We start from the raw sequence: 24,165 nt of genomic DNA, 5'->3' as shown, positions 1-24,165 counted from the left end.
AAAGCTTTCCCCTTAGCCACGCCATGGGGCAGTCATGTCGATGGTTTATCCACTAGGGATGTAGCTCACATATAACACACTTGCCTAGCAAGCACAGGGCACCTCAAAATATCAGTGTGCCCGAGTGTGTGTGTGTTTACGCACGATGTGATGTTAAAATCCAGGCTCCGCAGCAGCCCACTCTCACACATACTAACAGGCACCCTACAGAGACACTGTCTACCCAAGTCCCTAGCAGCACCCTAGGGCCAGGATTTCTCACCTGGGAAGTGAGTTTACATCCAAGTGGGTATGACCCTTCCCTGCCTCCTGCCCAGGGATGAGAGAGCCTGGCTGCAGGCTTGTGCTTTGGCCCCTCCCCCATCCTTAGACTGCCTTAAAAAGGAGACCCCACTTTTGCTGTCTCTCTCTTGTGCTTAGGCCTGAACCCTCCTTGGAGCTCCGTTATCCCTGTCTGTCTGTCCATGGCGTTAACATTTCTACTCAGCCCCTTACTCTCCCTACTCCAGCTCAAGCGACCCTCCTGAGCCAGTCCCCTCTGAAACCTCCCCACAGAGGGGTTAGCCAATGAAGCACGCAGCAGGAAAGAGTTCTTACAAGATCTTCTCACACAGCGTGTTATTACGACGAAATAAAAGATCATGCACCAGGATTAGGTTGTTTTCTATCCAAGGACACAAATGAAATTGAACATGTACAAATCAGGAAATGGAATCACAGCACAGAGTTAGAGACAGAAGTCACATAGTTAAATATATTATATCTATGACAAATGATAGCGCAAAGTCTAATTTTTTAAAGTAGGAATTCTTGAAAAATAAGCTTACCTCTAGGTTCAGAACAGAGCATTTACCATCTGATTTAAAAAGAAAAAATAGAAAGTTTTAAAAGCCAAAAAATATTGACACACTAGAAGAGTATACCCATAAACCTAGCTACTCACCTTGTCCCCAAGCATAGAACAAGGTCCCCACAAGTTCGCAGTGAGCAGGTCCCAGGACGAGGCAGGGGCCTGACCTTGACTGGGCTATCTCTCTTCCCCATTCATTCCTGAGTTCCTGCAGTGGCTCCCGTGTGATCTCAGAACCACAGTCAAACCCCTCAGGGAGTTCAAGACCCTAAGCCTGCCACAGTGACTTTCCCTACCTCCCCAGTTACGGTTTTCTCCCCAGACAAAGACAGCCAAGGCCTGACTCCACTCTGCTCCTCACAGCTACAGAAGCACACAAACTAAGTCATAAAAACAACGATGCAGATGGAAACAGATCTGTCCCTCGTTGGGTGGTAACTGTGGTGCCCTAGGAAGAGGGACGGCCTCCACCCACCTGGCTGACAGTTTTCTCTAGGGGCAAGCTGGGAACCTAGGCTGCTTCTAACTTCCTGCCAGGGATCTGAAGAGGATAAATAAGGTACTGAACCGCGAACTCTGAAAAACAACAAAACGAACCCTTTACAGGCTCAGAAAATCAGCTAAGAAGCTTAATGCACATGGCATTTTAAATCTACTTCCCCACTCAATAAAATTCCTGGCAGTTGAACCATCATCACTGACTTTAACAGCTCACTTCTGTTATTTTTAAGATGGGGTCTCACGTAGCCCAGGCTGACTCTGAATACTCTACGGAGCGTTCTGGTCTTGCCTCCACTTCCCAGATGCTGGGATTCCAGGTGCCACTGCACACAGCGCTAACTCAGGGTGTCACACATCCTAGGCAGTCATCTACCAACTGGGTTGCAGCCCCAGCTCCATTAGCAATGGTTTTGAACCAGTTGTTTCAGTCAAATGTCGTGGGGCAGCCCAGACCACCTGCGTGCGTCTGGCACATGGCGACATCCAGCCCTGTCTCCGAGTACAGCTTTGTCTCCCGGCAACTTTCTCTACTGGCAGGGGCCACTACCCTCCTTCTCCTGTCTTTGTGTCACTGAGTTACCTGCCCTGGCATGCTGGCCACCTCCTTTACAGCTTAAACATGAGGGGATGAGCCCACGGATGCCATCTCTGCCACATGAGTAGTGTTGAATTTTTTATTATTACATTTATTTATGCATATGTGTGTGCTTGTGTGTGTGTGTGTACATGTGTGTATACACGCTCTTAAATCCTCAAGCAAGTGCCTTTAACCACTGAGCCATCTTGCTGGCCCCTAAAGACATTTATGATGAGCAAAAGGCTAAAGAACTATAATAAGAAAAAAGGCTGTTTTTGCTTGCTTGCTTGTTTTGTTTCAGTGCATGGGATGGATCTCAGAGTCTGCGGGGACACTCCCAGCAACATCTATAGTTAGGGACATTTTTCAGTTGGTTTTTCAGTTGGTCTGGATTTGGTGTCCTAAAATATTGCCTCAGATCTTTCTGCCCTTCCCAATTAAAGCTGGAGATTAGAGATAGAAGGTTCTGGCTAGAGCTAGAAGCCCAGTGGTTCCAGATGCTGGGGCGGGGCAGGGGCTCATATGCCTTCTGCTTTATCGCATGCCCAAAATGAGCACAGGGAGAAGCTTACAGGGCAATTCCTGTACTTACTCAGAGGAAAAAGAATCTCTATTTTTCCTTAGGCATAAACTTTTCCAAAAAAAGAATGGAATGACGAATTAAAACACAATTTCCTTCATCTCAAGTTCACTTTGGTAGCAATGTCTTACACAGGAGGTTCACCTGGCTCTGTGGACGGGTTTGTTTCCCATTTCCTTCTGTCTGTCTCAGAAGAACCCCAGCTGGACACAGCTTTGGCTGTTCTGTCCGGGACAGGGCGACACTATGCAGCCAGGCTGAGCTTGACCCCCACCCTGGCCTCGCCTCCACACCTAACTGCTGTCTTCTAATTCAACGCTTCTCAGATCTCACATATACAGCCAGGGCCTGAGCTGGGCATCCTCTGCCCCAGACAAAGCGGACAACAAGGGCTCTAAGTGGGCATCTGATATGGTCAAGGTGACCTTGCACCCGGGCAATTACTCACTCAGAGCGAGAATAAACTGCAAGGACTTTTCTCGTTAGAATCAGAGCCACAGGATGGAGGAGTGACGACACAGGAACTGGTAACCGAAACTGCCCTCACATTTAATTCTGTCCTTACCTTTGTGTTGAGGGTGCTCTGGAGAGGCAGCAGTGGAGGAGGAGGAGTCTGAGAGCCCATCCTGCTCAGAAGCAGCATCGTCTCTCGCCATCTTTTGTGACGACAGCACCTTTTGGTTATGAGAGAGGAACAAGCACAAGGTGTATGTCAGCTGTATCCATCCTCCTAGCGATTCATCTGTCCCATGCTATACCACCCTCACAGCTGCCGCATCACGGCTACCACACTGAACAGGGCTGCACGTGCCGGTCGGTGCACAGACCCTTGGAAAAAGCTTGGCAAAAAGTCGATGGCATGTAAGATATATTTAGGCTGTGGGGACCTTCACATCCTGTACTTCCTAGGTGGCTTCCTTCCACATTCCTGCAGGGACCAGCTCAGGAAAGGGACAGCACCCAATGGGTTGGCACCCAGCCCTGGTTATAAAAGCCTACGTGTGACAAGAAGTGCTGGACATCCTGGGAGAAACTTCACCTGGGCCATTGTCTAGGGCTGCCCATCAGGATCACTGTGTGATGCCACAGTCAATGTCATTTCCTGAAGAAACGGGATTGCCACTTCACTGTCCGATGACCTCATATAGAACCGCGCATGGTGGCAGGTGACAAAGTATCCCTTAGAGGCATTTCCACTGGCGGGGCTGTGGAGGGCAGGGCCACAGGGCAGCTGGCCAAGAGGAGGAGCAGTAAAGCCCACCCTGTGGGCACACTAGGACCCACAGTTCAGGTGCACTCAAACACTTGCTTGGGATCAGTGTGGCCTAGCTGTGCTGTGCTGGAGGCCATGGGAAGGATGCCCCTGTGGCTGGCAGGATGTTGGGAGGAGCCACCAGCAAGGTGATCATAGGAATGGATCTCAGAGCCAAGAGCAGGTCACTGGAGCTACAGGCTCTGGGCACATGGCTTCTAAGGTGGCCTGGTTCAGGGGGAGCAGTCAACAGAGCTCCTAACATACTGGTTAGCTCAGAGGAGAAACAAAGGGACCTGATGCTTATCATCTCCCAGTCGTGAAGGACACATCAAACTATCCACTGTTACTGGAGTGCGGAATTGATAAGAAAATGCCAATGGCATCAATTACGACACCCTACACGGGAGACTGTCTGGCAGTATCTACCATTTCTACAACGGATCACATACACACCTCTGACGGCACACACATCATGCCCCACACACTCATGGGATGCAGACACACATGCACAGCAGAGAACACGTCAGTGCATGCTTCCTTCAGTACTATTAAGGGAATAAAGTGGAAACCACCATCAGCATCAGGAATGAGAAGGATGTGCCTACGGAGAGAAAGTTATGACAGTGCCAGGGGACCACCCACGGGGACTGGGGACATCTGGACAGAGACAGGAGAGGCTGAAACTGAGAAAACGGAAAGAGGAGCTGGGGGAGAGGCTCAGCAGTTGAGAGCACTGGGTGCTCCTCCTGAGGACCCAGATTTGATTCTCAGCACCCACATGGTGGCTCATGGCCATCTGTAACCCGTGATGGGGATCCAAAGAACTCTTCCTTTTTAGGCACAGCCTGTATATGGTGCGCAGACACATATGTAGGCAAACTACCACATGCAGAAGTGGAAGTAAGGAAATCTTTATTTTAAAAAGGAAAGAAAATGTAATATATAGTCATTGTTTTCCCAAAAAGTAATATGAACTCCTGAAAGAAAGAAAGAAAGAAAGAAAGAAAGAAAGAAAGAAAGAAAGAAAGAAAGAAAGAAAGAAAGAAAGATGGGCAATGGCAAGGCTAGGGAAGACTGGGAAATGGCACAGTGGGTAAAGGCATTTGTGGCAAGCCTGGTGACCCAAGCTCAATCCCTGGGACTCTCCTAAAGGTGGAAGGAGAACTGACTCCACACGGGTGTCTGACTTACACACAGACACACACACACACACACACACACATGCACACACACACATGCACACACACACACACACACATGCACACACACACACACATGCACACACACACACATATGCACATAATACTAAATTTTTAAAATTTTACTGGAAAGAAATTGGTCACAAAAAAGGGAGGATGAGGACTGTCAGTCAAAAAGATACTGGGGAGGGCTGCAAAGGTGGCTCAGCGGGTAAGGGCACTGGCTGCTCTTGCAGAGGACCTGGGTTCAGTTCCCAGCACCCACATTGTGTCTGACAACCATCTGTAACTCCTGTTCCAGAGGATCTGACGCCCTCTTCTGACCTCCCTGGGCATCAGGCGTGCATGTGGTGAACACACAGGCCAAAGACATAAGATGATTAATCTAAAAAAGTTATTAGGGGAAAATGCATATTTAGATATGATTTCAAAATCATATAGATTAACAATCATCATTCAAAGGAATATGTCCTACGGCTCCATGCACATTGAGTTGGAAAAGTTAAAAATGAATGTGTAATGTTAGAAGTCTGACACTTAGGAAAGAAAGCAAGAGCAGAAAGCCTGAGGAAACAAAAGAAAGCGTGGGACTAAGCGACCATAACAAATACATGCAAATCTCCCGACAGCTCTTCTCATGTCAGTCATGTGAACACAAGCCTCCCCAAATGCAGCATGCGGTCATGTGTGCAACGCCATGACGGGGAGTCACCTTGGGCAATATCTGGACAAGAAAATGTAAGAGGCCAATTGAGGTGGCGCACGTCTTTAATCCCAGCACGTGGGAGGATGAGGCAGGTGGATCTCTGTGAGTTTGAGGTCAGTCTGGTCTACAGAATGAGTTTCAAACAAACCAGCTCAAGGATATATGATTAGACCGAGTCTTAAAAAAAAAAAAACAACAAAACAAAAAAACTCAATAAAACAAATAAACAACAAAAGCGCACACATACAAGCACACACACACACACACGCAAGCAGCATACCACACACACACACACTCAAACACACTACACATGTATACATACGCAAGCATACTATACACACACATACACATATACACACAAGCATACCACACATTCATACATAGCAAAAAAGAATCCCACAAAGCCCCACAAAGATCTTTGCCTTTGAAGCTCTTGACTTCAAGGATAAACCAAAAAAGGTTTAAATTTCCTCCATAAAGGCAGGCGCAAGGCTGAGCACTTAGGAGAACAAAGGCGCGGGACATCGGAAGCAATGAGGAGCAGCACAGAACATGCTGACGCGTAGGTAACACAGGGGATGCGGCTGGGGAAGGTGATGTCACCTGATTCCTGTGAGGCACAGCATATGCGGCTTTTCTGCCATCTCCCACATCCTTCCAGGTGCTGGACTCTGAGTCCCTGAAGCTGGTTGACGCGTGCGTTTCGGCATCCCCATCCTCCCCGTGGTCTACAGTCTCCAAGGACGACAAGGAGGTTCTTTCTGGCGCATTCTGCCAGCTTTGCCTGTGTTAAGTCATTAACAAATAAAATAAGCAAAGAAGCAGTTCAGCACCTGAAGCTGATATTGAATCACTTATTTTTTTGTTGTTGTTGTTGTTTTTTGTTTTTCGAGACAGGGTTTCTCTGTAGCTTTGGAGCCTATCCTGGAACTAACTCTTGTAGACCAGGCTAACCTAGAACTCACAGAGATCTTCCTGCATCTGCCTCCCAAGTGCTGGGATTAAAGGCGTGCGCCACCACCGCCCGGCTTCACATTTATTTTTATTTATTTATTTTGTAAACAAGATCTCACTACACAGCCCAGGCTGGCCCAAACCCCTAATCCTCCTGCCTCAGCCTCCCAAGTGCTGGGATTACTGGTATACACCACCCCACCCAAGCTGTTACACACATATTAAATGCATTGTCTCCATGTCCATGCCAAAGAAGTATTTAAACTGTAAAAAACAAGGAAGCTGAATGATGACAGTGTCCGTTCTCCCTGCTCTGTCCCTTTAAGTATTTCTTTTCTTTTTCTCAAGACAGGGTTTCTCTGGGTGACAGCCCTGGCTGTCCTGGAACTCACTCTGTAGACCAGGCTGGCCTTGAACTCACAAACATCCACCTACCTCTACCTCCCAAGTGCTTAGATTAAAGGCGTGCCCACCACCGCCTGGCTTCCCTCTGATTTTCACTGTTATGAACACAACCCTGAGATGCAGCAAGGATTAGTTCTAGAAAGCAAACCATGGTGTGGTACGTTGCTGCGCCCGACGTGAACAAATAATGCGACAAATCACTTCCTGAACCCCAAACCACGTAGAAGCAGTTTTCTTATCCAGGTGGTTTAAATAGCTCAATCTGTGTATGCGTCCTGTGTGTGTGCGCGCCGGTGAGTATGTGCTTGTGTGCATGTGTGTGTGTATGTGTGTGTTTCTTACTGAAGTTGAACAATTTCCCGTAATTTACCTGAGCCACCATTCTGCTGTTAATTGTCCCTCTGTAGTTTGTTTGCTTCTAGTGTGTCCAATTTGAAACAAGCTTTATCTACTAAAATTAAAACCCTGTTTTCAGTCAGGCTGTGGTGGCACATGCCTTTAATTTAATCCCAGCACTCGAGAGGCAAAGGCAGGTGGACCTCTGTGAGTTCGAGGCCAGCCTGGTCTACAGAGTGAGTTCCAGGACAGTCAGGGCTACACAGAGAATTCCCTGTCTTGAAAACAAAAACAAAACAAACTGGCTTTCATGTTTACTGTATTTACCCTGTTCTATTAATTTCGTTTTGAGTATGTACACTTTTTAACATATAGATGATTAAAAGAAGGAGACTTTTGGCTGGGGGCACAGCTCAGTGGGGCAGCTTTTGCCTAGCATGTAGAAAGACGTAGGACTGATTCCCTAGAACTGGAAAATAACGACTTTTGTTGTTTGGCTTTTGTTTTAAACAGGATCTCACATAGTCTAAGCTGCCCTGAAATTTACTATACAGTCAAGGATGGCCCTGAACTTCCATCTCCCAAATGCTAAGATTACAGATGTGGACCACAGTTTCCAGGTCCCACGCCCCCACCCCGCCTTTATTTCGCCTTCTAAATTCCTAGTTTAGAAGTACACGGCAGCAGAAGGGCACTCAAGTTCACGGTCTCAACAGATGACCATCTGGAACAATCCTTTCATCCCCAAGGGACTGAGCGGGGTGTGGTTTGTGCTGATTGGTTTTCAAACCACACTAGTGGCGGTACCTTCTCCCGATCTGTCAGGGCCGCCTCTCACCTCTGCTCTGAACGAGTGACCCTATGCTTCTCTTGCTGCTTTAGCGCCTGCTTTAAGATACGGCAGGGCTAACCCAGTTCTCTTCCTTTGATAATTTTATATCCTTTCTCCTTCCGGTGAACTTTATGATCACATCCATATTTTTAGTTCAATCTAGCCAAAGCGTAATTCTTAGAAGAAAAACGAGATGCTTTCAAAATGGAGTTAAGATTTCATTTTGATACTGGTCCAGCTACGTTGTCTATGTCAGGCCCCCGTCCTAGCTTCTAGAGCCACTGGGACTGGCTAGAGTCAAGATGGAAATGTAAAATCCCATGGCACCCTGCTGTAATCCTGCCTGCCTGGGAAGCGAAAGCATGAGGAATACAGTCTGAGGCCATCCGAGTCCATACAGGAAGAACTTGTCTCAAAAACAAAACAAAACAAAAACAATCAAAGCACAATTAATGTCCCTGTCAGTGCCTCCTGGACACAAGTGACGAAAGCCTGGTGACCATGATCACCACATGGCCCTGGAGCTGCCCTCTGCTACCACGAGAGGACACATAGCTATACCATGTCCCTACCGAAGCCTCAGCTCTGAGGTGGTGGCATAGGGCTCGATGATGCTATCCTTTTCAACATAGGAGGCGTCACTCTCAGACAGGGACCTCTGGCGAGGCTGGGGAATGGCAACCGTCTGTCCAGTCAGTGTGGTCGTCAGGATGACCGCAGCTAGAGCAGACCTGTGAACAGAAACATCCCAGACGCACTGAGGAACAGACGGACATTCAAGTTGTAGGCTGAACTGACAAGGTTAACCCACTGCAGCGACTGATTAGCCGCTGACAGCTTGCTCACAGTCCAGGATAGCCCATCTCGTTGACACCCATGAGAGCCTATCGGTATCCCCCATCTCATTCTCACATTGACTGCAGGAGTCAAATTTATGCCGTCCATTCTTAGAGCAGTTTAACTGATCTGTAAAGACTTTCTCTAGGGGCTGGAGAGATGGCTCAGTGGTTAAGAGCATTGCCTGCTTTTCCAAAGGTCCTGAGTTCAATTCCCAGCAACCACATGGTGGCTCACAACCATCTGTAAAGAGGTCTGGCGCCCTCTTCTGGCCTTCAGGCATACACACAGACAGAATATTGTATACATAATAAATAAATTAAAAAAAAAAAAAAAAAAAGACTTTCTCTAGTCGGTAAGATGTGACAACACCAGGCTGTCAATCCACATACTCAGACATGCAAAGCCTATATTCAAACAGTTTTCTCATTAAAATGAAAGAATAGAATGAGATAAAAGAATGAGATAAAGGAAGACTTATACCAGGTGTGGTGATACACATTTTTTTATTTCAGAACTTGGAAGGCAGAGGCAAGTGGATCTTTGTGAGTTGGGGGCCAGCCTGGTTTACATGGTGAGTTCCTGATAAGCCTGGTCTATATAGTGAGATCCTGACTTTCAGTATACACATATATACATATGTAAATAAACATACACAGATGACTTGTAATGATAAAAAGACCCATCAATTAAAACACACATCTGTATTTCCAGTGCTCGCTGGCCAGCCAGCCCAGCAAAAAGGCAAGCTTCTGATTCCATGAGAGACCTGTCTCAGGCCAATACGGAGAACAGAGAAAGATACCACTGGACAAACTGCATGCTCACACGTATATAAACCACATCCACCCCACATGCGCACACTAAAAACAAATCCAAAACAAAACAAAGAACTCCATCATCCCGAGTGCTGTTACCCATCATCCCCCGAGTGCAATGGTACCCACCATCCCCCGAGTGCAATGGTACCCACCATCCCCCGAGTGCTATGGTACCCACCATCCCCCGAGTGCAATGGTACCCACCATCCCCCGAGTGCTATGGTACCCACCATCCCCCGAGTGCTATGGTACCCACCATCCCCCGAGTGCAATGGTACCCACCATCCCCCGAGTGCTATGGTACCCACCATCCCCCGAGTGCTATGGTACCCACCATCCCCCGAGTGCTATGGTACCCACCATCCCCCGAGTGCTATGGTACCCACCATCCCCCGAGTGCAATGGTACCCACCATCCCCCGAGTGCTATGGTACCCACCATCCCCCGAGTGCTATGGTACCCACCATCCCCCGAGTGCTATGGTACCCACCATCCCCCGAGTGCTATGGTACCCACCATCCCCCGAGTGCAATGGTACCCACCATCCCCCGAGTGCAATGGTACCCATCATCCCCCGAGTGCTATGGTACCCACCATCCCTAGTGCTGCTCTGTTACCGACCCTATTTTTCAGCTTGCTCTGGCTCACAGACCCGCAACCCTTAATCTTACCTACGGATGTCTTAAGTATTGCCTTCTGCCCTTGAGCCTTGAAGCAGCTCCAGAGAATCGCAGTACGAGGCAGCCTTGTATTATTTACAGCCAGCCTTCTCAAACACACCTGAGCTTAGAACAATGAGGTGAGCTGTTCAAGTCCCCACACAACCACAAGATGTGGTTGCCAGGGGAACCAGCCAGGTCCCATCCCCTACCCTGGGCAGGGGGAGCAGGGCTGGCTGCTGGAGGTATTGACCAATGTCAATCATTGCATCGGCTGCACCTACACACTGAAGCTTCCATACACAGAAGACCAGTGGGAGGGGGGGCACCGGCTTCCACCACCAGCACTCATTTCCCCAAAAGCTAGTCATTTGGGGAGGCTGTGGAATACGTGGGGACTTCCAGGAAGGCGAGAACAGCACATCTCAACTCCACAGATCCACAGAGACAGAAACACTTGTGCTTGGGCCCTCTCCACACCTCGCCCTATTTGGGTCCTTTAAAACCTCCTCTTGCTGACGTACAGAAGTTAACTTCTTCCACACTGAGACCTGCCATCCAAGGTAACCAGAGCCATGACCCAGCACCACAGTCACTCACAGCTCAGAACCTGGCTCCTGGTCCCAGGCCAGGGCCACTCATTTCTAGTTCAGGATAAACTATCTCTTGTTCCAAGGGCTGTGTTTTGTATCTTCCCTAGGATCTGTGAGCCACTCTATCAAACCCAACATAAAGGCATGATTGTGAATTCATTGGCTTACCTCCAGTCAGAACAGGGACAAAACTACCCAGGCTTACGTCTGGTCTCTAAGTGGGGGCCAGGCAGTGGTGGGGGCTGAGTACCCCACCAGAGGGATCTGACACAACCTTTAGGTCCATAACTTACTTGTCTTAGATAAGACCCAGCTGTCACCCACTGAAGAATTAATTGCGACAAGGAAGAAGTCTGGAGTGACACGTTGATTATTGTTAGGTGAGAGCACAGGTGGAGCTGAGTGGCTTTTCCCTATCACCTCGGAACTACACCCACTGAATGCCCAAAAATTTAAAAACAACAACAACAACAAACAACTAACCCTTGGCCTTTCAACACAGACCTGGCAGAATGGCTCCCACGATAAACAGTGGCAAGCAGGGCCTATCACCCACAAAGGGTAGGACAGCAGCAACACTCACAAGCACACCCCAGAAACTGTCTCCTGAAAGAGACCAGAAATGCACCCCAAGGCTAAACGAATAAGGGCTAGCCTGTCCCTAACTGTGCGGAACTGCCAAGAAAGTATGCTGAAGATGAGGCAGCCAACAGTCTCTATACCTTAGCTGCCATAGATGTCCATCACCTTCCAAAACCTGCAGTCCGTGTGGAGGGAAACGAATCAGCCTGCACTACTGAGATCCACACTTCCGAGCAAACTGGCCAAACCAGACGCTGGTGAGGGCAGGAGGTAACTGACACTCACATGCAGTAGGAACATAAACCCAACTGGGAAACCGTCCGGCAATCACTTCAAAAATAAAAGATTCTTTTAAAAGAGGCTGGAGACTTGGCCTAGCAGTTCAGAGCACTGGCGGCACTTCCAGGGGACCTGGGTTCAATTCCCAACTCACAGCAGCTCATAGCTGTCTGTAACTCCAGTTCCAAGGGATCCAACACCCTCACACAGATGCACACACAGGCAAAACATCAATGCACATTTAAAAAAAAAGAAAAGAAAAAGAAAGGAAGGAAGGAAGGAAGGAAGGAAGGAAGGAAGGAAGGAAGGAAGGAAGGAAAGAAGGAAAAAAGGAAGAATTTCCTAGCGAGCCCACAACATGCTTACTACGAAGCAATATTTCTTTGCTTTGCTGACAAATGAATGAGAAGCTAACTCTCTAGTTACTGTTCAGGCTGCATAAACCCTTAAGTCTCAATGACACAGCACAAACACTGATGAGCTGGACAGACCACCTTTGTAGTGGGTGGGCCTGCTGCCCTGACATTTGAAGCCAGTGATCAACATCCGAACCTCACAGCTGACCCCAAATATAGAGGCGCACAAGGCTCTCTCACAGAGTTACCCAGAAGATGACAGAGGCACAGAGTGCTCACTAGACCACTTGGCACAGAGGGCTCACTAATAACAGCTATCCGTGTTATGCGCTGCAGGAAATATCAAACACCAGAACACCGCAGAGGTTGTTCCTACTCCAGTGTTAGGGCCAGAATCCAGGAACGAGCTCGTGTGTGCTGGGTAAATGCTGACTCAGCAAGTCCTGTGCCCAGCCCTTCAGAGTTTACGTTCTAATCAAAGGCACAGAACATACCAGTACCAAAGAAGACCAAACAGAGTGGCACCCTGGAGTGCAATATTATTTCTTACTAACAGTTAATAACTCAATCATTGCATTCTATGGCTTAGAAACAGACTAGATGTGGACTCAGAGGTGAAAGAGCACACACTGCTCTTGCAGAGGCCCTGAGTTTGGTTCCCAGCACCACGCTGGGTGGTTCATAACCACCCGTAGCACCAGCTGCAAGGGACTGGATCCAAGAGTACCCGCATCCAAGTACACACACACACAAAGGCACAGGTATATACACATAATTTAAATTTGGGTTTTTGTTTGTTTGTTTGTTTTGTTTTTCAAAACAGGGTTTCTCTGCAGCTTTGGAGCCTGTTCTGGAACTTGCTCTGTAGACCAGGCTGGCCTCGAACTCACAGAGATCCGCTTGTCTCTGCCTCCTGAGTGCTAGGATTAAAGGCGCACGGCACCACTGCCTGGTTAAATTTAAAAATTTTAAAGAACAGCAACAATTAAAAAAAAAAATCAGACTAGCTAGGCATGGTGGCTCACACTTATAAACTCAGCTCTTAGGAGGCTGAGGCTGGAGAATGGCTTTGAATGCCAAGTCAACCTGGGCTACAAGACCCTATTAAAAAAAACAAACAAAACAAGTCTAAAGTTTTCTAGTGTCTAAAATCTTGACAGATACACGCAGTGGTCCCAGGAATGGAAAGGGAGTTGGCTGTCTGGTACACCGAGCACAAGGAGATGAGGAACACCAGTTCCTGGCAGGAAACATGTTCCTTCTTTTAACACAAAGTGGTTCTTTTAAGAGGCGAAATTGCAGCCAGAGGTGGTGGCACATGCCTTTAATCCCAGCACTCTGGAGGCAGACCCAGGTAGATCTCTGAGTTTGCGGCCAGCCTGGTCTACAGAGCGAGTACCGGAGCAGCCAGGGCTACAAAGACAAAACACCTTGAAAAACAACAAACAAACACAAGGCAGAACTGTATCTAGAAAGAAAGACATTTTTGCGTAGTTCTCCTGAAAGCACTATTAACCTGAGGAACACATGGCTGAGATGCAGAGCACAGGCAAGGCCCTGGCTTCCGTTCCCTGGAGAAAGAAAGAAGGGAGAGAAGGAGGAAGGCAGGATTAACTTAAACTCGGTGCTCTCTGTTTAATAAGCACCAACTGCACCCAGTCATGAAATTTGAGATCTACACTGGGGGACACAGACCCCCAGTACGTACATCATTCCTTAGAGAAGCTGGATTACGTACCATGGAACAGCGGTAAATATTGCCAAGGGTATGATTCTAGCCCCTCTACTTGTGACCTGTTGGCCAGGGTTCAGTACTTGATGGTCCTGAGACCTACCTGGGTCTCTCTGGAGACGGCCTGGGGCTTCGGGGAGGAGGTGTGCGTGGCACAGCTGGCTTCGGAGCAATGCTGGCTGCTGGGAGGAAGCCATGGATGATATGATTCTGCACAAACGAAACCCAAGGCAGATCTCTGGGAGGAGGAAATCAACTGGGTCCCGCCCCACCTCCACCTCCCAAGCTGAGGCCACACCAGGGATCCAGTCCTGTCCCCTGTCGTTCCCAACTGCCATTCCTCAAGGCAGTGCACACAGCAGGGCACACCACCACGCAGCCCACCAAGGCAGCCCTCTCGTTCTCTCCCTCACCGCAGCTTTCCTAACTGACTTCAAGGGCCGGCGTGGCTGGGTTAGTCAACATCGGGTGCAGGACAAGGCACACCTTTGGGGGTCTCTGTTTTCCAGAGAGCACTAACAGAGCTGGGATAACCTACCCTAGGTATGAAGAGAACCGACTCATGGGACAGGGGTCTCAGGCGGAAGAAAGGGGACATAAGCTGAGCAACAGCACTGGTTTTTCTTCGCTTCCTCGTCTGCCCAGATGTGAGGCAGCACCCACTCCACGCTCCTGCCACCACGGAGCCACCCCCTGCCACACCTTCCCCACTACGACAGGAACCAAACTAAACCTCTGCTCCCACAGGTTACTTCTCATCAGGTTACGGCCAACAAAAAAAGTCGTTAACACACTGACCGTTCCCTTCCGGGCTTCCAACGCACAGGACTGTCCCCAGTGAAGTCACCCAGGCCTTCCCAACCCTGAGACACAGGTGTCTTCCCTTAGCAGCTCTAGAAGGGAGCATACTGACTCAGGTCTAATAGGAGCTTGACTCTGGGTAGCTCATCTTGAAGATGCGCAGTAAGGAAAGCGAGTCCATACACATGACGGAAGTCAGAGGGAACCCCGCTCCGCTTTAGGGACATGGGGGCGGGGGTGTCTTTTGAGCATCTGAACCATGCCCATGTTTTCTGAGCATCAGCCACTCAACTCGCACCTGCTAGAGGCAGGCTGCCATGACAACAGTGAAGATGCTCTGCCCTCATCCTCGTGGGCACAGAGTGGGAAAACACCCACATGGGTGTTACAGAACACAGAACTATGTGAAATAGCAAGGGGCAAGGGAAATCAAGGCCCAAGGAGAGAAAGGTTCATTCGGGGTTTGTTTGTCTTTTTTAAAAAAGATTTATTTATTTATGTGTATGAATGTTTGTCTACTCATATGTATGCACATCACATGCATGCCTGGGCCTGTGGAGGTCAGAAGCAGACATCAGATCCCCTAGAAATGGCATTTCGGAGGGTTGTGAGCCACCATATGGAGGCTGGAGGTGCTCCAAAGCAACAAGTGCTGCTAAGCACCGAGTGATCTCTCCAGCCCTTCAGGAGATCAAGTGTTTCCCTGGGGGGCGGGATCACAGTCATGACGAATGGGTCATCACTGCCTCTACGCTGGAAACGGGACAACACGAGCAAGAGAACGGACAGAACCATAGTGGCAGGTGACTGACCAGGAAAGAGGTCATTTACAGTTATTTCTGGGGGCTGGAGAAATGGCCCAGCGGTTAAGAGCATATACCACTCTCCAGAGGACCCGAGTCCAGTTCCCAACACCAACATCACGTGACTGCAGCTCCAGGGAATCCAATGCCTCTGGCTTCCACAGGCACTCACGGGCAAGTGCACAAACTCACACTTAAGACACACAAAGCCGGGCGGTGGTGGCATGTGCCTTTAATCCCAGCACTCACAGGCAGATCTCTGTGAGTTCAAGACCAGCCTGGACTACAGAGTGAGTTCCAGGACAGCCAAGGCTACACAGAGAAACCCTTCCTTGGGGGAAAAAAAAAAAGACATATAATTACAAATACATTTTTAAAAGGTTATTGCAATAAGGATGTAGCTCAGTGACAGAATATTTGCCTAGTGTCCCAAAAGGGCCTGGAGTAGTTACTTTTTCCCCCTCCCTTGAGACAGGGTCTCACTGTGTAGCTTTGATTAGTCTGGAACTCACTATACAGAGCAGGCTGGCCTTGAACTCACAGATGTCTGCCTATCCCTGGCTTCAGAGTGCTGGGATTAAAGGTGTGTGCTATACTTACTATTCCTAGCCTGAAAGTAAAAGGATCCCGAGCACCACAAAATCAAGTTGACATGATTTAACAGATTGTAGTGGGAGGGAAGGGTGTGTGCGCCCATGGCTTGCTGGAGTCAAAATCCTAGAAAAATGAGTGAAAGCCACGTGTGATGGCATAAAACCGAAATCTCAGCACTCGGGGGCAGAGGCAAGAGGATTGTGGGGAGTTTCCTGAGCTACACAGTTAAGACCCTGTTTCAAAACCAAACAGAAGAAGAAAAATAACACAGCAAGAGATCAGAGAATGAGTCTAGGAAGACAACACATGGCACACGGTGGCACAGTGGTTTTTTTTGTTGTTGTTGTTTTTTTTTTTTTTTTTTTTTTTTTTTTTGGTTTTTCGAGACAGGGTTTCTCTGTGGCTTTGGAGCCTGTCCTGGAACTTGCTCTGTAGACCAGGCTGGTCTCGAACTCACATAGATCCGCCTGCCTCTGCCTCCCGAGTGCTGGGATTAAAGGCGTATGCCACCATCGCCCGGCCACAGTGGTCTTAAGAAGATCTGGAAGGACACAACCAGACACAGGAATAGAAAATGCCAGTGTATCTGGAGAGTGAGTGAGGGTGTGGTGGGGCGGGGAACAGGGAGTTCTACTAACGGCAGTGGCAGGCTCAGATCTGCGGGTTTAAAAGTACCCGTCATTGCTCTGCAGACAGCAAATCTCGGAAACCTCTGAGGTGAAAACAGAGAACCTGGGAAAGAGCTGATTACGAAGCAGTCCAGATGGACAGAGGCCGAGGTCGGGGTGGGCATGACCTAAGGATGGACAAATGCGATCGACCTGCTAAGGCGAGTACGTGGTGCGGGGAGGAAGCAAGAACGACTTCCCTGCGGGGATATCCGACCACGGAGCAGTTTTAAGTAAGACGGGGGTGAACTCCCGGCCAAGGGGAGAATCCTGACGGGGAGACAGTGATTCCTGGACGTAGCGGACTCTGGAGATGAAGGATTCTTTGGAACACGAAGTCAGGGCTTCTGGAACTGAATGCTCTCGGGCAGTGCCACCGCCTAGCTCCCACATCAGGCCTGAAAACGCATGCCCTACTCACGAACTGGCTCCGGCGGTTCCTGCGGAAGCTGAGGAGCATCCTGATTGTGGGATGTGGGCTTCGGTACCCGGCCCGGGACTAGCAGGACAGCCCAGCTCCCGCGGACCCAGAGACTTCACAACAACCATGCCTCCCATTGGCTCTGTTCTGAGTCTCGACCAATCAAAGTCAATTTTACTCTTACCCGTTGCTCTTGACAACGTAACAAGGCGTCATTCAAATTCCAGCCAATGAGGAGGCAAATTGAGTCTTCCGTTCTATTACCGGTTATACTAGAAGTCAATCTTGTAAAATTAGCCAATCCGACATTGAAGAAGGCGGGCAGAAATAAAAAAAAAAAAAAAAAGGAGGACCGGACTGTGGGAACACGGAAGTGGCATGGCCTCAGGTGCTGTGCACGGAGATTCCAGATCCCGGCACCGTGAGCGTCCCTGCTGGTTCAGGCTCTCATAGGGAATGGGCAGAGGAACTACCCTCAGCGCCCTGTTAGGACACCAAATCTCAAGAAGGTGCTTAAAAGGAGGAACGGACTGACTACGACAGGACTCTTCTGGATTTACCCCGGCGTGGTGGCGCGCGCTGAATTCGAATCCAGCCTGAGCTACCAGCCAGCTGTCAGTAGAGAGCCGAGCTTCATAATAAGACCTAGTATTATTTTCTTTTTTTTTGGGGGGGGGGTTTCGAGACAGGGTTTCTCTGTGGCTTTGGAGCCTGTCCTGGAACTAGCTCTGTAGACCAGGCTGGTCTCGAACTCACAGAGATCCGCCTGCCTCTGCCTCCCGAGTGCTGGGATTAAAGGCGTGCGCCACCACCGCCCGGCCTATTTTCTTAAAAGAAGAAATTTCTGGAACTTTGATTTCGGTTGATAGAAATCAGTGACTCAAAAGCCACTCCGCAGATCCTCCCAGAGAAGCCGGGACTCAGTGTAGAACCTGCTCTAGTGGGGTCTTGTGTTTTTGTCATTAGACCAAAACCGCGGATGGAAAGGAACTCTCCGGGTGGTACAGGTCCCGTGCACGTGCCACTGGGGCATATTGTGGCTAATGAGAAGTGGCGCGGGTCCCAACTGGCTCAGGAGCTGCAAGGTTAGTGAGTGGCTGCCTTCTGTCATACTCCTTTCTTCCCATCACATTAAAGGGGAGGGAGGAACGCTGGGGATGGTGATGTTCCTTCCTCCAGAGACTGAGGCAGGGATTGAGTTGGAGACCAACCTGGGCTACATAGCAAGTTGGAGGCCAGCTAGGACTATGACAGCCTGTCCCTAAATAAATAAATGAATAAATAGAATGAGACTGGAGAGATAGCTTATCGGTTAAGAGGACGGATTGCTCTTGCAGAGGACCTTGGTTTGATTCCCAGCACTTACGTGGTGGCTCAGACTCCTCCCTCTTCTGAGCTTTGGGGCACTAGACACACACGTTTGCACAGACATAAATGCAAGTAAAATATATACATCAATTCCGGGCGGTGGTGGCGCACGCCTTTAATCCCAGCACTCGGGAGGCAGAGACGGGCGGATCTCTGGGAGTTCGAGGGCCAGCCTGGTCTACAAGAGCTAGTTCCAGGACAGGCTCCAAAGCTAGAGAAACCTGCTCGAAAAACCAAAGATATATTTAATTAAAAAGAGGCCCTAGAGATGGCTCCATCCCCAGGGACCCCCATTGGGCTGCTCATTACTGCTTTTAATTCTGCTCCAGAGAATTTGATGCCCTCTTCTGGCCTCTCCGGGTACCTGCACACATGTGCACACGTGTCCACACACACACACATTTTAAAAATGAGTCTTCATACAAGCACATTCTCACTGTAGCAACAGATAACTCCTTATTATCTGGAATTCCTAATCACTTTTCTTGTCTGTGTTTTAAGGAAAAGTTAAACTCATGTTTGAGGAGGGTCTGCCATCGGCAGATTTTTACCTGTCCAGCAGATCTTGCATTCTCTATGTCACTGAGGCGGATTTGGTGGCCGGACATGGCTACAGAAAGAGACTTGTTCGTGTTAGAAATGTAAGTACCAAATCCGAGGTGCCAAACTCCAACATCTCCCTGCATCTCCATCACCCCTCTCAACCTTCCCAAGCCCTAAGGGATGAGTTTCTGAACTTTAAAAGGAAGTGTGCTACCAAATCACTTGCTGTCTTTTCTTTTGAAGTCTGGACATCTTCAAGGGATCGTAATAGTTGAAAAAACACAGATAAGTGACCAGTACTTCTCAGCAGTCCAGAAGTTTACTGTGCTCGACCTTGGGATGGTGTTGCTCCCAGTGGCCAACCAGTTGGAAGCCTCCTGTCTCATTATCCAGCTGGTAAGTACCAGGTTCTTCCTTTCCAACATCCCGCCCAGGAGAGTCTCCATTTGCCTCTGATCCTTACCAAAGCTGCCTTTTTTTTTTTTTTGGTTTTTCGAGACAGGGTTTCTCTGTGGTTTTGGAGCCTGTCCTGGAACTAGCTCTGTAGACCAGGCTGGTCTCGAACTCACAGAGATCCGCCTGCCTCTGCCTCCCGAGTGCTGGGATCCAAAGCTGCCTTTTTTATACTGGGGTTGGTTTCTCTAAGTATTTTTTTTTTAAGATTTATTTTTATTTTATGTGCGTTAGTGTTTCTACCTGCATGTATGTCTGTGTGAGTGCGCCAGCTCTCCTAGAACTGAGTTGCAAGCTGCCATGTGGTTGCTGGGAATGGAACCCTGGTCCTCTAGAAGAGTAACCAGGGCTCTTAACTGCTGAACAATCTCTCCAGCCCTAAACACTTTTGTTTTGTTTTTGTTTGTTTGCTTTTCCAAAACAGGGTTTGTCTGTTGTTGCCCTGGCTGTCCTGGAACTCATGCTGTAGACCAGGCTGGTCTCGAACTCAGAGATCCGCCTGCCTCTGCCTCCCAAGTGCTGGGATTAAAGGTGTGCATCACCTGGCCTTCTCAAAATAATTTTGACGTTGGGTCTCTTGTAGCTGAGCTTACAGGCGTGTATCACCACACTGGGTTTTAGGCAGTGCTGGAGACTGAACCCGGGGCTTACCGCATGCAAGGCAAACGCTCTGCCAACCAAGTGACACCTCTCTCTGATTTCGTGAAACCTTTGCACTGATGATGGTTACAAAGGGAACGAGTTGGGGCTCTGATTTTGGCCTCCAGGCTGCCCTGGCACTATCATTATCCTGCATTTGTACTACTAGAAACTGGCAGCTGGCAGCCCCTTTGTCTCTTTCTAGCATGCCATTGTTTAAGTATCACACTTTCTTGGTTTGTTCTTTGTTTTGGGGGTGTCCCCCTCCCCCATAGCACCTCCTGTAGCTCAGACTGGCCTTGAACTCCTGGTCCTCCTGATTCTCCTTCCCTAGTCCTTTGAATCACAAATATTTACCACCATTGTGTATAGACTTACTGTATTTATTTCTTTTTTTAATATTTTCATTTTATTTGCATGGGTGTTTTGTCTGCATGTATGTGTGAGGGTGCGAGATCTTGGAGTTACAGACAGTTTTTAGCTGCCACGTGGATGCTGGGAATTGAACCCGGGTCCTCTGGAAGAGCAGTCAGTGCTCTTAACTGCTGAGCCATCTCTCCAGCCCCGCATTTATTTCTTAAATAATCCTGAGCCTGAGGGATGGCTCAGTGGTTAGAACACTTGCTACACAAGTATGAGGACCTAAGTCTGACCTCTCCAAACCCCTGTGAAAATGCTGGGACTGACGACACACATGTAATCCTAGCCCTGGGGAGAGAGACAGGCAGATGCCTGTGGCTTGCTGGCCAGCCAGTCTAGGCCCTGCTTCAAACCACAGGCGGATGGAGCCTGAAGAACACTCAAGATTGACCTCTGGTCTTTGCATGCATGCAAACGTGCATGCCCTGCGCGAATACACACACACAACAAAAGTAGATGTCATTGGTGTCTTGACTGCTCTGCTCTTGAGCGTTCAGTCCTTCTGCTCGTCACATTTTCCTGGGGAGCTTGTTTGCTCTTGGATACCAGGTCTCACTATGGAGCCCGGGATGGCTTGCAGCTTCTCACGAAGTCCAGGCTGACTTCACACTTGCAGTCCACTTACGTGAGCTTCCTGTACTGGGAGTCTGGCATTATGCCATACCTGGCTCTTCTGGGGAACCTTTGCAAAAGTGTCACGGGCTGGCTAGTTGTTCAGTGGGGCTCGCTCTGAAGTGAACCCCCTGAAGCTCATGTGTTCCATCCCTAGAGCACATACGGTGAAAGAAGAGAGTCTGCTCCCACAAACTGTATTTGACCTCTGCTTGCACGCGATGGCACATGCACGCCTCCCCCAAATAATGTAAGGGAGCATTTCCCACCTACGACAAGCCCCAATAACAATTCGCAAAAGTCAAACAAATAAATACATTAAGTAATAGAAATGGTGTCGGGAGGCAAGTTCATGGAGCAGACCTACAATCCCAGCTTTTGAGGCTAATGTGGGCTACACAGTAAGGCTGTCTCAAAAAAAAAAAAAAAAAGTGACAGGATTAGATTATGTCTAACTGAGGTAGACCACTTGAGGCCGAGCTCAGTTCCTGGCTGTGGAGGGGAATGTGATATCTGCGGTTTACCTCTGACCAGGATAGGGCCTGAGTATTTTTTTGGTATGTGAGTTATTGTGTTACTAAGGTTTATTTTTTAAAATCATGATTTGCGTGCACTATAGACACACATGTCATGGCATGCTTGTAGAGGTCAGAGGACAACTTCGTGGGGTCCACTCTCTCCTTCCACCTTTGCCTGGATTCTAGACGTGTGCAGCCACCTTGACCAGCTGAGCCCTCACAGGCCCCTGGGTTACTGCCGCTAAGTGGATGAGCACCTAGGGTTGGGAAGTAAATTGGAAATGCAGGCAGGTCATGGCGTCCTGACTTCTACCACCTCCAGTCTTCCGCCTGTAGGAGAATGCTCACGTCAGCCTGGGTGGAAGGTTGTAACCGCCGCCAGCTGGAAGGTCTGTTTCTCCTTTGAGAACTTACAGAAGTCCTAGCAGGGGCACACAGCTGCTCTCACTCTTAACTGAAGAATATCGGCGACCTTTGTCCTCTTCAGTCAATGTGCTTTGTTAGCAGTGGCAGGTGTCATAGTCAGATTGTCGTCACACCCCTGGTACCTCCTAATTTGCTCTTTGACACAGGGTCCCAGATTCACAGAGCTATGTCTGCCTTAGCCTCCCCAGTGCTGAGATTGCAGGTACACACTACCTCGTGTGACTCAGGCTTCTCTTTCGTTAGGCAAGCTGCTACAGCTCCTGTTTTAAACATGTCTCTGAAATTTTTTTTTTTTTACTTTTTTTTTTTTTTTTTTGATTTTTCAAGACAAGGTTTCTCTGTAGCTTTTTGGTTCCTGTCCTGGAACTAGCTCTTGTAGACCAGGCTGGCCTCGAACTCACAGAGATCCGCCTGCCTCTGCCTCCCTAGTGCTGGGATTAAAGGCGTGCGCCACCACTGTCCGGTTTACTTTTGTTTTTTTTTTAATCTATTTAAATAATCTCACCAGTATCTAAGAATTTTTATTTCTGGCATGTGAAAACCCATACGCTGACCTAAATGGAAAAGCTGTGTTAAGGGGGCTGAGGAAATGCACAGTTGGTATAGCAGCTGCCACAGATATGAGGGCCAAGTCCCTGAGAGTCCAGAACTCATGTAAAAAGCCAGTGGTGGACATGGCGATAGCCCTGGTGCTGGGGAGGTGAAGACTGGAAGGTCTGTGGAGCTCAAGGGCCATTCTCGCCAAGTTAGTGAGTCCTGGGCTTAGCAGGAGAAAGTAAGGTGGAGAGCAATAGAGGAAGCCGCCCAGCGTCAGTCTCTGGCTCCCACACCCAGGCACGGACATGAGTACGGCCATGCACGTGCGCATGCACGCGCGCGCACACACACACACACACACACACACACACACACACACGAGACACTCACACCCGCCGCACGCATAAACCACAGGCACACATTTCTTACAGAAACTATCTCCACCAGAGGGCGCCCATGTGCTTTTCTTTAATTTTCCCTTCCAGGTTCAGGAGCAAACCAGGGAGCCCAGCAGGAACCCTTTCCTCAGGAAGAAGCGGTGTATGCTCTCCGAGCTGTCCCTTGTTCAGACGGTGCAGCAGATCCCAGGGGTGGGAAAAGTTAAGGCTCCTCTTCTGCTCCAGAAGTTTCCAACCATCCAGCAGCTGAGTAACGCTTCCGTCCAAGAGCTCCAGGAGGTTGTCGGACATGCGGTAGCACAGCAAATCCACACCTTCTTCACCCAGCCGCGGTGACAGCAGCCCCGCAGCTAACTTTTCCTCCTTCAGAAACTACAGTGTCTGGTTTCATGTTTAAAAAGGAAAAAAAAATGTCCTCCTCTCACTGGCAACAAGCGAAAGACAAAGTGAGGACCAGACAAAGCAAGGACCCATGGCACTCGCCTGCCTTGTTGTCCGTCCAGGAGCGACCTTATGGGCCTCGGGTACCGTGGGTGGCACTACCCGCTTTCTGCTAAGATGAAAAGGATCCTGAGGGGATATCCAGAGCCAGAGAGTCACTGCAGCAGCAGCAGCCAGCTCGAGCAGGTTTCTATGGGCACCTTCCCTTGCAGCTGTCATTGAGAGGTCCTGTGAGGTTCCAGGCGCTGGCTGTGAGGACCGGGCACTGTGGGAGTGCCTGTGTTCCCATGTCAGGGTCACAGCTCAGGTCTTCTCGGCACACGCAGGCAGGTACCCGTGTTCTGGAGTCCCTGCCAATGTAAACAAACGCCTCTCTTCCTTCATTCCTGCTTCCTCCCCTCTCAACACAATAAAAACATTTTGTGCCTTAGACGAATAACAGTTCAGAAGAAATAATCCAAACGAAATA

The 24,165-nt window shown here is 49.0% G+C and overlaps 2 protein-coding genes across 3 annotated transcripts in view; one reads left to right on the top strand and one right to left on the bottom strand.

Moving 5' to 3' along the window:
- Cep89 (centrosomal protein 89) overlaps positions 1 to 17,476 on the bottom strand; it is a 44,958-nt gene extending 27,482 nt beyond the window's left edge. For both annotated transcript variants that reach the window (XR_009056693.1, XM_057762718.1), the window contains exons 1-6: positions 17,342 to 17,476; positions 14,158 to 14,264; positions 8,768 to 8,926; positions 6,272 to 6,452; positions 3,074 to 3,182; positions 828 to 856 (exon numbers count right to left, since the gene is read on the bottom strand). Coding sequence is in view for 1 of the 2 variants with exons in the window: in XM_057762718.1 (XP_057618701.1) it covers positions 828 to 856; positions 3,074 to 3,182; positions 6,272 to 6,452; positions 8,768 to 8,926; positions 14,158 to 14,264; positions 17,342 to 17,380 (624 nt within the window). In the remaining variant the exon portion in view is untranslated. The remainder of the gene's footprint in view (positions 1 to 827; positions 857 to 3,073; positions 3,183 to 6,271; positions 6,453 to 8,767; positions 8,927 to 14,157; positions 14,265 to 17,341) is intronic.
- A 230-nt stretch (positions 17,477 to 17,706) lies between these two features.
- Positions 17,707 to 24,162, top strand: Faap24 (FA core complex associated protein 24). The gene is made up of 5 exons (XM_057762801.1): positions 17,707 to 17,729; positions 18,308 to 18,426; positions 19,211 to 19,350; positions 19,496 to 19,648; positions 23,343 to 24,162. The coding sequence occupies exons 2-5, from the start codon at positions 18,321 to 18,323 to the stop codon at positions 23,589 to 23,591; spliced, it is 648 nt and encodes a 215-aa protein (XP_057618784.1). The 5' UTR covers positions 17,707 to 17,729; positions 18,308 to 18,320; the 3' UTR covers positions 23,592 to 24,162.
- The last annotated feature ends 3 nt before the right edge of the window (positions 24,163 to 24,165 follow it).

Source organism: Chionomys nivalis, chromosome 2 (genome assembly GCF_950005125.1).
Source record: "Chionomys nivalis chromosome 2, mChiNiv1.1, whole genome shotgun sequence".
In the NCBI taxonomy this organism is placed as follows: Eukaryota; Metazoa; Chordata; class Mammalia; order Rodentia; family Cricetidae; genus Chionomys; species Chionomys nivalis.
This window is presented reverse-complemented; position numbering and strand designations above follow the sequence as displayed.